This window comes from Cottoperca gobio, unplaced genomic scaffold (assembly GCF_900634415.1).
Source record: "Cottoperca gobio unplaced genomic scaffold, fCotGob3.1 fCotGob3_245arrow_ctg1, whole genome shotgun sequence".
In the NCBI taxonomy this organism is placed as follows: domain Eukaryota; kingdom Metazoa; phylum Chordata; class Actinopteri; order Perciformes; family Bovichtidae; genus Cottoperca; species Cottoperca gobio.
In genome coordinates, this window is record NW_021166869.1 from 435302 (window position 1) to 449026 (window position 13725).

The 13725-nt window shown below is 43.4% G+C and overlaps 1 protein-coding gene across 1 annotated transcript in view; it reads left to right on the plus strand.

Annotated features, from left to right (window-relative positions):
* The window catches only part of syne2b (spectrin repeat containing, nuclear envelope 2b), a 109176-nt gene that overhangs the window by 40410 nt on the left and 55041 nt on the right, over positions 1–13725 (plus strand). The window contains 15 exon segments of the mRNA XM_029426837.1: positions 211–390; positions 2007–2171; positions 2351–2529; positions 2634–2850; positions 3057–3155; positions 3344–3508; positions 3855–4202; positions 4357–4493; positions 5352–5481; positions 5949–6122; positions 6236–6358; positions 8604–10557; positions 10664–11272; positions 11684–11833; positions 12851–13701. Of these exon segments, the coding sequence (XP_029282697.1) occupies positions 211–390; positions 2007–2171; positions 2351–2529; positions 2634–2850; positions 3057–3155; positions 3344–3508; positions 3855–4202; positions 4357–4493; positions 5352–5481; positions 5949–6122; positions 6236–6358; positions 8604–10557; positions 10664–11272; positions 11684–11833; positions 12851–13701 (5481 nt within the window).

Genomic DNA, 13725 nt, shown 5'->3' on the forward strand with positions numbered 1-13725 from the left:
CTTTTTATTTGGATAACCATGTGACCTTTCCTTCAGCACTACCTTTAGGACAAACGTTACTTTTTGTCCCAATTTCTTTATCCAGCAGTTTGATGGTTTCCCCCCGAGTATTAAAGCCCAACTCTTCCTCCCCCTCGCTCCTTGTTGTTAATGTAAATAAAGTTTGAGTGAATCAGTGCATTTAGTGAATATTGTGTGTTTTGGTTGCAGGACATCTTGAGCTCCAAACCTGAAGGTGACTGTACCGTGAACAACCTGAGGCGGCGAGGCCAGAGTCTGTGTGACCATCAGGATGCAGACCAGGGCAGGAAAGTCCATGTTCAGAAGACAATCAGAGACACAGAGGAGCAGTGGAAGACAGTGCTGCAGGCTGCTAAACAGGTCGAAGCTGCTGCAGGAGCCGAGATCGCCCAGAAGACTGAGAGGAGAACGTCGGAGGTAAGAGAACCGTAGACCGTTATCCAGAGTGACTTGTACTGAGCGCTGTAAGTCAAGTCGCCATTTAGATGCAGCTATGCATACACCGTGCTAGTGCACGATGAAGAGGTGATGCATAAACATTATCTTTTTCCTTTTCAGCTGAAAGAATTTGACACCCAGCAGCAGGACGCCGGCAGCTGGTTTACTGACCTCCAACAACGACTGGACTCACTGAAAAGCCAAACGAACGCCGAGGACAGACTGCACTCTGCTCAGGTGAGCTGATGGCTCGTGTTACAGGCAGAGCTTACATCCTCCTCTTTAGCACAACAGAGTTTGATAATATTCATAAACACAAATTCAACTGCCAGTAAGACATCTTTAAAGCCTCTTTAAGCTCTTTGTTTGTGGGGTCACATTTACTTTAGTCCACTTTAGTCTCAGTGTTCTCATTTAGTCTGTCTCATGCTAAAATGTCCCAACCTGTGGATTTCACAGATTATGTACGTGGCTTCAGGCCGGTAATACAAGTCTAAACTTTGAGATGATAACTAGCTGTCGTATCCCCAGGACATCATGAGCGCCAAGACCAAAGGAGACTCCAAGCTCCAGGAGCTCAAGAGACAAGGCCAGAGTTTGTGTGGGCAGGACCTTGAGGAACCCAGAAATCAAGAGGTTCAACAAAAAGTAAGAGGTGCTGAGGAGCAGTGGACGAGAGTCCTGCAGAATGCTAAAGAAGCCCTGGATCAGGCGGAGAAGCAGTGTGCTCTGCAGGGCCAGCTGAAGGACTATGAAGCCCTGAGAGCAGACACCAGAGCCTGGCTGGAAGACAAGCAGCAGAGCCTCGTGTCTCTGGACTATCAGAGAGATCCAGAACATATGATTAACACCGCACAGGTCAGCTCCAACAATGAATGATGGTTTGGCAAAAACACTATCTGTGCTAACATAAGAGTTCTGTGCAGTGCCAAGAAAGGATACATGCACATATATAAATACAAAAATAATTTAAAAAAATATATGTGTGTGTGTGTGTGTGTGTGTGTGTGTATATATATGTATATGTATATATATATATATATATATATATATATATATATATATATATATATATATATATATATATATATATATATATATATATATATATATATATAATTTTTTATTTATTTTTTTTTTTTATATATATATAGTGTCAACAATATATCATTTTACAAAAGAGTTTTGGTCTTGACAATAAATCCATTTAACGTAAAACTAAAGCAACAGGATTATTCGACAGGAATGACATTTTCCTCTGCAACAGTCATATTTTATTTTACCAGCATGTTAACAATATTTATTTTGTTTTGCAAAACACATTTAGCTTCAGTTTTAAAAATGTGTATTAATGTTTTATCCTCAGACTATCCTGAGCTGTAAGCCTGAGGGAGATTCCAAGCTGACGAAGCTTGAGGAAGCAGAGCGAGAGTCTGTCTGACCAGGACGAGCTGGTGGAGTCCTCCAGACAAGAGGCTCAGCAGACAGTGAAAGACTCAGAAGAGCAGTGGAAGACAGTCCTGCAGGCCGCCGAGAACACTCTGAAGAAAGCTGATGTCCAATACTCGCTCTCCAAGGAACTGGAGGCCTTCCGCACCAAAGCAGGCAGCACCAACACCTGGGTTCAGAAGCTGCAGCAACAAGCCAAGACCAAGGGCAGCGGCACTCAGGGCAGCCGCGCTGAGATAGAGGACAGGCTGAACACTGCACAGGTACATAAAATATGAGGGCTTTTTAAAATGATATATAATGTGTTTTATTCCGTCAGGTCATATTATTAAAAAGCTGACGAGATGATTCTTCAAATGGTGGATTTTTTTTTTGTTATATCCGGGCGGTGGACACATGTTGCGTTACATATGTATTAAACATGATTTATGATCGTCTTCAGAGCATCTTGAGCTCCAAGTCAAAGGGAGAGGCTCAAGTGATGGAGCTGAAGAGACGAGCGCAGAGTCTATGTGAGCAAGAAGACCTGCCGGGAGACAAGAAGCTGGAGGTTCAGAAGACGGTCGCAGACACGGAGCAGCAGTGGAAGACGGTGCTGCAGGCTGCTGAGGAGACACAGAGGTACTGAACACTGTTTTGAGCTTTATCAGGGGAAACCTTCCAAATGTTTTATTTACATAAATGTCAATGAATTTGGTTCTCTATAATCTGCTGTTACCCATCAGGCAGTTGAAGGGTGTTGTGGAGCGCCTGGTGTCCTGTCAGTACCAGCGAGGCCAGGCTGAGGCCCGTCTGTCTGAGTTCCAGAAGCAGACGTCCGGCCTGCCGCGTGTCTTCCCCTGGCCGGGCCTGGGAGAGCGGAGGCAGACGGTGGAACAGGCCCGCACCCTGCTGGACAAGAGTGCAGCTTTGGCCCCTGTCCTCTCAAACCTCCGTACACAGGTAAAGACTTCACAGGAAAGCAGATTCAGCCGTATGATTTTGTAGTATTATTAATGTTGTGTCCTAACCAAACCTAATGACTCAGACTCGTTCAATATAAGACATAGCAGACTGATTACTTTTCCGTGCAACTTTGTATAGCTTGTATAGTGATTACAAATAAATGAGACGCATGTTATCAGGTTGAGTTGTCTGTTCCCCTCAAGGCTTCAGAGCTGTTTGAGATCACACAGGACCGTGACTGGACAGATCCCTCCTGGGCAGCCAAGGAAGAGTCCATCCCTGCTCTGCTGAAAGAGCTAACTGTGAGTTCAGCCCTCTGTGGTGACGAGATGCACTTTATTGTTCAACTTTTAAATTGTTCTTAATTAATATGAATTTATACTTGCACTGAGACGTTGTATTGAAAAGGAGAACACTTAAAAAATATGATGTTAACAAGAGTATGACCAATGGCCAAGTTACTCTGTAAAAATGTAACTACTGTTTTCAGGATGCAGTGGGTAACCTGGAGCAGGGCATCCTGACAGAGAGGCAGTGCACCCAGCTGGTGGAGCAGCATGTAGCAGCCCAGGATTGGCTGAGGGAGCATGTTAAAGGTCTGCGAGCTCCTCCAGTGGACAGACAGGGTCTACACAGCACTGTCATCACTCTGAAGGTCAGATAATAAGGATACGCATACACACAATTATTAGTTGGATGCTTGAGAGAAGCCAGTGGCACCAATTTTTATCTGTCACTGAAAATGTTCCAAACTCAAAGAATCTTAACTAGTAAAAGAAAAACACAATACATTTCCATGACATTTGAGGAAGACATCGAAGACATGATGATTCATGTTTGGACAGTGTATGTGTGTTCAGTTTTCCCCGATGAATGGCAAGTCTCATCTGTGGACATTTCATTTTAACCAAATAGTCAAAAGTTCTTTCCAAGGATGCAAAAGAATTGTTCTTTCTGCAGTCTAATAATCTGGATCTCCATTTTCTCCCTCCTGATGCCAGGCTTTACTCCAGACATTGGACAGGGAGCAGAGGGAGATGAAGGAGCTGAACTCTGCCAGAGACAGTTTGCTGAGCCTCTGCTCCCCCGGAGGTCGCGATGCCCTGACCCTGGAGGTCAGCCATCTCCACGACCTCTGTGCCACCTCGGAGCAGGAGGTGAGGGAGCGCCTGGCGGCCTGTGAGACGCGGCTTGAGGAGTTGGACAGTCAGCTGGCCAAGAGGGCCCAGGGGCTGAAGGAGAGAGCTGCAGCCCTGCAGTGGGAGCTCCGCTCTCTGGATCAGGCGCTCAGTTACAGCAAACCACACAACAACATCCCTCAGCTCCAACAGCACTGGCACAGCCTTCAGGTTATTACTACTGTATTTATCCTAGCACAAAACGTGATATAAATACCCCTTTGATTATCCAAGTAGAGATGTACAGTCAGTGTTGATGTATAACTGCTGCCAACTGCAGGCATGTGAATATTACTAACGGGATGTTTTGTCCTTCTCCTGTTAGAACTGTGAAAAATCACTAAAAGATGTGGGTGTGAAAACTCATGACCTTCACCAGGAAGTTGTGGCTACACCTGCCACTGACGAGCTGCCAGCAGAAATCCTGACTGTGGTGAATTCCTTATGCCAGCAGCATGACAGGTACCATGTCTTACAACGGACGCCATGTTCTCATTGTTGTGGTAGAGCTGTCACATATAGGTGGAAAAACAAAAACACTTTACTGGTGATTAATAATGAATGTGATGTTTCCAAGGTCATATGTTTTTTGTTTTTTTTACCACATTTTGTTAGATTCATATATTTTTGTTTCACTCAAAGTATAAACAAGAAAGAGGTGATCTGACAAAACCTTACGACCTCGCATGACATGCAGTAACATCTGTACACTTCACCACTGGGGCTTTATAAACTTTACATGGCCTACTTGAACAGATTCCAAATGACAAATTCTCAGCTGGCATTTCTCTATTTCAATTCAGTTTTCAATTATTCTTACGTACCAGATACATGCCTTAGTGGATCATTCTGCCCTGGATCAATGACATGGAAACATAGAGTTCTTCTGATTTATAACCTGTTTGAAACGCCCAAAGATTACATGTTATCTTATGCCTGGACTTCCATTTAAACATACATATTTCTCTGTTAGTAGTTGTGCAAGAAAAATCTTTTTGAATCTGTTCTTGTGGTTGCAGATGTTCCTTTTGCACACTTGTTTTTTAAGGTTGCTTTTATTGTCTACCATGGGAGGAATTTGTTTTGGAGAAAGGAAAAATGTTGCATCAAGACCAGAAAGTACAATTAAAAAAACACATTACATAAGAACACATATACAAACATAAGCCTGAGATTTAAAAAGAAAAAGACAGTGAAAATGTATGCTGGGAGAAAAGTACAATTTAGCCAGTTTTCATTGTCATCTCATTTAGTACAATACATGCATATACCATGCAAAATGTTGTGTGTACAATAAATGTGATTCAATTATGTCTACAGTCTAAAGTCCAGGCTGAGTGAGCGTCAGGGTTCCACCTCCACCTCCACAGCTCACTGTCTGATGGACTGTCTTCACGCCCTGCAGGAATGGAACCACAGCAAACCACCAGAGTCCATTTCTTCTGTGCAGGTTTCTGTCTTTTCATGCTTTTACTGTTTTGCTAGGCAACGTAAGTCCTTTGTGTCCGTAAAAAATGTTGTAGTTGAATACATCTGAGAGCTGCTGAGTACATCTAGTCTTCTACTGCTGTTAGTGTTTCACTCAGCGCCATCTTGCTGGTACATTTTGGACAAATGAATGTCATTCATGCTTTTCAGGCCAAGAGTTTTTCTAATTTTACCCTTAACTATAATCAGGTAAAATAATGTTGTACGTTTGTCGGTAATAATAGACTTTGACGATTTGTCAAGAGTTTTTGGTTCAAGAAAATTTGGTTTAAGTATTTGTGAAGTGTAACATTTTAACTCTATGGAAAACTTGGCTTATTTATGCTCACTTGGCAATGCATGTTCAATTTTGTCATGACATTTCATACACAAGCACACAGATTTTTCATCACTAAAAATACATTAATATGTTTTTCCTCCTGGTGTTAGGTGAAATTAGAGGAAGGTGAAAAGTTGCAGGCCGGCCTACGGGAGGCGCTTTCTCACCAGCAGTTTGTAAGAGACTGTTTGAAGCCAGACTTGGCTGAGAAACTGGAGCGAGATTGTTCAGAGACACTCATAGAAGCAGGCACACATAAGGCTTCTCTCATCAAGAGCTTAAAGGTATTTAAATCATGTTAAATAGATTTATATATTATATGTAATTCATCAGCTATTGCGTTTTATATTTAAAAACAGTTAAGTAATTAATGCCATTAATTTCCCTTTCATTCAAGAAACTTGATGGAAAGAGTAAGCAAAAGCTGCCTGACGTCCTTCATGGTAATCTAGAGGAGACAAAGACATCTGCAGTGGCACCACCTCGAAAAAGCAAACACTTACCTGAGCAAAAACATCAAGTCGAACTGCAAAAAAACACTCCTTTAGCAGAACAATCATCTATTGATGATGAATTATCAGTTTCAGCTGAGCCACAAACTGAGGCTAAAACATTGAAGCCTACTGTGACAGAAGTCATGGAAGACAGTAAAACTACCGGTGTGGGGCAAACCAGAATTGAACCAACAAGAAAGAAATCTCCAACATATGCTTCAGAACCTTTTGCAGCACAACGTTACAACACTTCTCAAGAGGCACTATTAAAAAGTGTAAAACTAGATACCACAGCTGAGCCTTTTGGAGCTGAGCAAAGTAAATCTACTGTTGAGGGACCTGTACTGATCCAAAAGGTCATTAAACAGTCTGCACCTGGTGTTAGTGAGAACACTACACCTGTACCATCCAGGAGAAAGTCCAAAATTTTGGGCACTGATACAGAACCTGAACAGACTAAGGCAGAGCCTGAAATGGTAAAAACTATTATTACTCAAGGGTCACCAAGAAATCTGACAGGCACTGCTGCTTCGGAAGAAACAAAGCATACAGCAACCCTTATTCTAGATGTATCGGAGCCATTCACGTCTGTCACTGTAACAACTGATACAGGTGAACTCACCACTAGGTCAATCCCAGAACAAGCAAAACCTACACAGATCAAAAGTGATAACGAGAATCAGATGTCTCTCCTTACTTCAGCGCCTATCACAGAAATGGATGCTGAGCAACCTAAGTCTGTACAAAAAAGGCAAGAGTCAAAGAGTTCAAAAGTTTGCACAACTGCAGAGCTTGAGGAAACTAAGAAAGAACCTAAGAATGGAAAGACTTCTTCAACTGCTCAGGGGATCACACAGCCAGGCGAACCTGCCATTTCTGGAGAAAATAAGCTCTCTCCAACCAAAAGAAAGTCAAAGGGTCCAAAACATTCCCCAGAATTTTCTTACAAGGAGAAAACACAGACCATGGAAAAGCCTGACAGTCAAATAGCTTTACTAAGATCCAAGGAGCAAACTGAAACTGCTTCTGTGAAGGTAGAAGCTGAGTTTATACCAACAAGGAGGAAGTCAAAGAGTCTTGAGGTTTCCACTGTTTCAGAGCCAGTATCAGTCGTTGAAAGAACTACAGGTGTGGTGAAAGAATCAGAGAATTCTTCAACCTCACAGTTGGTTCCAGGGCCAACTGAAACTTCTGTTTTGGAACAAAAAAAGTTTTCCTCAATTCCACATGTGTCCACAGAACCAACTGAAACTACAGTTGTGAAAGAAGTTAAGTTTCTTCCAACCAAAAGAAGATATAAGGGTCCAAAGCTCTCCCCAGAACATGCTACAAAGCAGTTGGCAGAGACTAAGCAAGAGCCTGAAAGTCAGAAGCCTATATTAAGCTCGGGAGCACAAACTGAAAATATTGTTGTGGAAGAAACTAAAGTTATACCAACCAGGAGGAAATCAAAGGGTCTAGAGGTTTTAACCATTCCTGAGCCCCTTGGTATAATAACTGATGTTGAACAAAGTAAGCTTCTACCACCCAAGAGGAAGTCAAAGACTACAGAACTTCCTCTTAAACTTTCCGACAATGAGGCACCTCAGACAAAGGTGGAATCTGAAGGTCTAAAATCTTCTTTGAGTTCCAATAACCAAAATAAAAGCCTTGTTATTGAAGAAACAAAGCTTGTACCAACCACAAGAAAGTCAGAGAGTGCTGACTTTTCCACAACTTCGGAGACAGTTGTTAGCCATGTTAGATCACCTGCTGTGGAGCCTGGACAAAATACGAAAGAACTTGACGATCAAAAGTCTTCAACTGCAGAGGTGGTCACAGCTCCAACTGAAAGTACTGTTGTGGAAAAAGGTCAACCTTCACCAACTAAAAGAAAGTCAAAGGGTCGTAAACTTTCTTCAGAACTTGCTACTACAGAGCTGACAAAAACCAAGGAAGAGCCTGCCAGTCAGAAGCCCTCTTCAACTCCAGAGGTGGTCACAGCAACAACTGCAATTACTGTTGTGGAAAAAGGAAAACTTTCACCAACCAACAGTCAATCGAAGGGTCAGGAGCTGACAAAGACAAAGGAAGAGCCTGCCAGTCAGAAGCCCTCTTCAACTCCAGAGGTGGTCACAGCACCAACTGAAAGTACTGTTGTGGAAAAAGGTCAACCTTCACCAACTAAAAGAAAGTCAAAGGGTCGTAAACTTTCTTCAGAACTTGCTACTACAGAGCTGACAAAGACCAAGGAAGAGCCTGACCAGTCACAAACCATCTTCAACTCCAGAGGTGGTCAGAGCACCAACTGAAATAACTGTTGTGGAAAAAGGAAAGCTTTCCCCAACCAAAAGCCAGGAGCTGACAAAGGAAGAACCTGCCAGTCAGAAGCCATCTTCAACTCCAGAGGTGGTCACAGCACCAACTAAAATTGCTGTTTTGGAAAAAGGTCAACTTTCACCAACTAAAAGAAGGTCCAAGGGCCTGAAACTTTCCCCAGAACAACCTACCACAGAGCTGACAAAGACCAAGGAAGAGCCTGACCGTCACAAACCATCTTCAACTCCAGAGGTGGTCAGAGCACCAACTGAAATAACTGTTGTGGAAAAAGGAAAGCTTTCCCCAACCAAAAGCCAGGAGCTGACAAAGGAAGAACCTGCCAGTCAGAAGCCATCTTCAACTCCAGAGGGGGTCACAGCACCAACTAAAATTGCTGTTTTGGAAAAAGGTCAACTTTCACCAACTAAAAGAAGGTCCAAGGGCCTGAAACTTTCCCCAGAACAACCTACCACAGAGCTGACAAAGACCAAGGAAGAGCCTGACCGTCACAAACCATCTTCAACTCCAGAGGTGGTCAAAGCACCAACTGAAATAACTGTTGTGGAAAAAGGAAATCTTTCACCAACCAAAAGTCAATCAAAGGGTCAGGAGTTGGCAAAGACAAAGGAAGTGCCTGCCAGTCAGAAGACCTCTTCAACTCCAGAGGTGGTCAGAGCACCAACTGAAATAACTGTTGTGGAAAAAGGAAAGCTTTCCCCAACCAAAAGCCAGGAGCTGACAAAGACAAAGGAAGAACCTGCCAGTCAGAAGCCATCTTCAACTCCAGAGGGGGTCACAGCACCAACTGAAATTGCTGTTGTGGAAAAAGGTCAACTTTCAGCAACTAAAAGAAGGTCCAAGGGCCTGAAACTTTCCCCAGAACAACCTACCACAGAGCTGACAAAGACCAAGGAAGAGCCTGACCATCATAAACCATCTTCAACTCCAAAGGTGGTCACAGCACCAATCAAAATTGCTGTTGTGGATAAAGACAATTTTTCACCAACCAAAAGTCAGTTGAAGGGTCAGGAGCTGACAAAGACTAAGGAAGAGTCTGCCGATCAGAAGCCATCCTCAACTCCAGAGGTGGTCACAGCAACCACTAAAATTACTGTTGTGGAAAAAGGTCAACTTTCACCAACTAAAAGAAGGTCCAAGGGCCTGAAACTTTCCCCAGAACAACCTACCACAGAGCTGACAAAGACCAAGGAAGAGCCTGACCGTCACAAACCATCTTCAACTCCAGAGGTGGTCAAAGCACCAACTGAAATAACTGTTGTGGAAAAAGGAAATCTTTCACCAACCAAAAGTCAATCAAAGGGTCAGGAGTTGGCAAAGACAAAGGAAGTGCCTGCCAGTCAGAAGACCTCTTCAACTCCAGAGGTGGTCAGAGCACCAACTGAAATAACTGTTGTGGAAAAAGGAAAGCTTTCCCCAACCAAAAGCCAGGAGCTGACAAAGACAAAGGAAGAACCTGCCAGTCAGAAGCCATCTTCAACTCCAGAGGGGGTCACAGCACCAACTGAAATTGCTGTTGTGGAAAAAGGTCAACTTTCACCAACTAAAAGAAGGTCCAAGGGCCTGAAACTTTCCCCAGAACAACCTACCACAGAGCTGACAAAGACAAATGAAGTGCCTGCCAGTCAGAAGCCATCTTCAACTCCAGAGGTGGTCAGAGCACCAACTGAAATAACTGTTGTGGAAAAAGGAAAGCTTTCCCCAACCAAAAGCCAGGAGCTGACAAAGACAAAGGAAGAACCTGTCAGTCAGAAGCCATCTTCAACTCCAGAGGTGGTCACAGCACCAACTGAAATAACTGTTGTGGAAAAAGGTCAACTTTCACCAACCAAAAGTCAATCAAAGGGTCATGAGCTGACAAAGACAAAGGAAGTGCCTGCCAGTCAGAAGCCATCCTTCAACTCCAGAGGTGGTCACAGCACCAACTGAAATTGCTGTTGTGGAAAAAGGTCAACTTTCAGCAACTAAAAGAAGGTCCAAGGGCCTGAAACTTTCCCCAGAACAATCTACCACAGAGCTGACAAAGACCAAGGAAGAGCCTGACCGTCACAAACCATCTTCAACTCCAGAGGTAGTCACAGCATCAACTAAAATTACTGTTGTGGAAAAAGGAAATCTTTCACCAACCAAAAGTCAATCAAAGGGTCAGGAGTTGGCAAAGACAAAGGAAGTGCCTGCCAGTCAGAAGCCGTCTTCAACTCCAGAGGTGGTCACAGCACCAACTGAGATAACTGTTGTGGAAAAAGGTCAACTTTCACCAACTAAAAGAAAGTCAAAGGGTTTTAAACTTTCCCCAGAACAAGCTACCACAGAGCTGACAAAGACCAAGGAAGAGCCTGACCGTCATAAATCATCTTCAACTCCAGAGGTGGTCACAGCACCAACTGAAATTGTTGTTGTTGAAAAAGATCAACTTTCACCAACGAAAAAAAAGGGCCTGACACTTTACCCAGAACAAGCTACCACAGAGATGACAAAGACCAAGGAAGACCAAGAAACTGCAAAGGAGAGCCAAACTACGGCTAAGAACGTCAGTCCAGTATGTGAGAAGTTTACTATTCAGGTTAGTGGCACCATTCAGGAGCGCCAAGGAAAGAAAGTGGCCACTGTCATTCTCGACACATGTGTGCCACCATCAGAAAAAGTGGTTACTTGTATTTCATCTCCTCATGCTGAACCTTTGGATTCGGTCCTTACACCTATTTTAACCATGACTACACCTCCACATTCTGATTTACAGGAGCCTAAAGATAGATCTAAACAGTCCCCAAAACAAAACATTACCCAGTCTACACAAAGAGACCTAAGTGCAGTGCCTCAAACAAAGCCATCTCTCTCCACCAAGCCTACTGACACTACACGTTTGGCAGACTGCACGGACAAGTTATGGGAAAATACAGGTGAGATCCAGACGAGATATCTGGTCCTCGATGTGCCAGAGATAGGTGTCACCCAGACATGTGAGATAAAGCAAGATCAGCCAGAGACTGTGGCTCATAGTGACTCTCCTCAACCTACTTCTGCTGTTTTTGCAGTGGCGCAGCCTTGTAAGGCAGAGACCAAATTTTCCAAAATAAGCTCATCTGTGCAGGACATAATGAAACCAAGTGGAACTGTGAGTCAGCTGAAACTCACACAGGAAAGACCCAAAGAAGATAAGGATTATGATGTCCAGAAAGAGCATGGTAAAGTGTCGACACATGGCGTGCATGATGCACCCAAGAGTCTAGATGAAAAGTCTGTAAAGGCAATTCACATGGGGCCTGAAGTGCGCATTTTACAACTAGATATACAGACCAGTCCAGATGAGTATGAAAACACATCTGTTACAAGATCAGATAGGATCAGACCAGTTATAACAAATATCCAGAGCAAAAGCGTGCCAGAAAACAAAGATGTGACTACTGCTGATGTTAAACCAGAGAAGACTGCCGTTAAGATGACTACAATAGAAGTGCGAGAAAGTAGTACTGAATGTCAAGACAATGTGGCTCAAAGGGACACTGCCCAACACTCTCCTGCTTGTGAAGCATTGCCACCAGATGTGGAATGGACAGAATTTGTAGAAATAAGCATATCTGAGCAAGATATGGTGAAAACAAGCCAAACTGAGACTCAAAGAGGTCTCTTAAAAACCCCACTGGAAAGATCCAAAGTTGTCAAGGAACATGGTGTAAAAGGACAGCTCCCTACACTGTCGCCACATGCCATGGAAGATGTACCCAAAACCTTGGATGAAAAATTTGTTACGATGGAGAAAATCCACAGACGGCCTGAAGTGTGCATCCTTAAACCAGATTTACCGACCAGTCTGAAGAAGGATGAAAACACGTCTCTCACAAGAGCAAAAGAGCAGAAGATAGATATTGTGCAAAGAAGTATCCCGGGTGAAAGAGTGCTGAAAAACAAAGATGTTACAACTGCCGATGTTAAACCAGAGAAAGCATCCGTTGAAATGACTAAGGGGCAAGAAAGCAGTACTGAATGTCAAGACAATGTGCCTCAAATGGACTCTGCTTCTGAATCATTGCAACCACATGAGATAGAGACAGAATTTATAGAAATAAGCTTATATGATCAAGACATAGTAAAACCAAGTCAAACTGACACTAAGATAGGACTCTTGAAAATTGCACAAGATAGACCTACAGAGGTCAAGGAACATGAAGTCCAAAAAAAGCATCTTAAAATGTCAACACAAGGTATGCACGATGTACCCAAGAGCATGGATGAAAAGTCTGTAAGGATGGAGAAAACCCACATGGAGCCTCAAGTTCGCACCCTACAACTAGATATACCAACCAGTCTGGAGAAGGATGAAAACGCTTCAGTCAGTGCTAAAGTGTCAACAAAAGACGTGCATGATTCACCCATGAGCCTTGATGAAAAGTCTGTTAGGATGGATGAAGTCCACATTTTACAACCTGGTACACAGGCCACTATAAAGGAGCATGTAATCACATCTATAACAATAGCACAGGCACCAAGGATTGATAAAGATCAGACAAGTATCCAGGGCAAAAGAATGCCAGAAAACAAAGACCTGACTTCAGCTGATGTTCAGGCAGAAAAGGCTGCAGTCAAGATGACCATCGCCGAAGATAAGACCAAGGTAAAACCCAAAGAGGTCGAGGATCATGACGTGAAGGAAATGCCTACCAAAGTATCGACAAAAGATGTGCAGGATGCTCCTCAGGGCCTGGATGAAAAGTCTGTTAGTATGGAGAAAATCCGCGAAGGGACTGAAATGCGCATTTTACAACCAGGTACACAGGCCACTATAAAGGAGCATGAAATCACATCTGTTACAATGGCAAAAACAGCAAGGATTGATAAAGATCAAACGCGTATTCTGGGGGGAAAAGGGCGAGAAAACAAAGACCTGACTTCAGCTGATGTTCAGCCAGAAAAGGCTGCAGTCAAGATGACCATGGCCGAACTGAAGACCAAGGAAAAACCCAAAGAGGTCAAGGATCATGACGGGCAAGAAGTGCATACTAAAGTGTCTGCAAAGGACGTGCAGGATGCACCTCAGGGCCTGGATGAAAAGTCTGTTAGTATGGAGAAAATCCGCGAA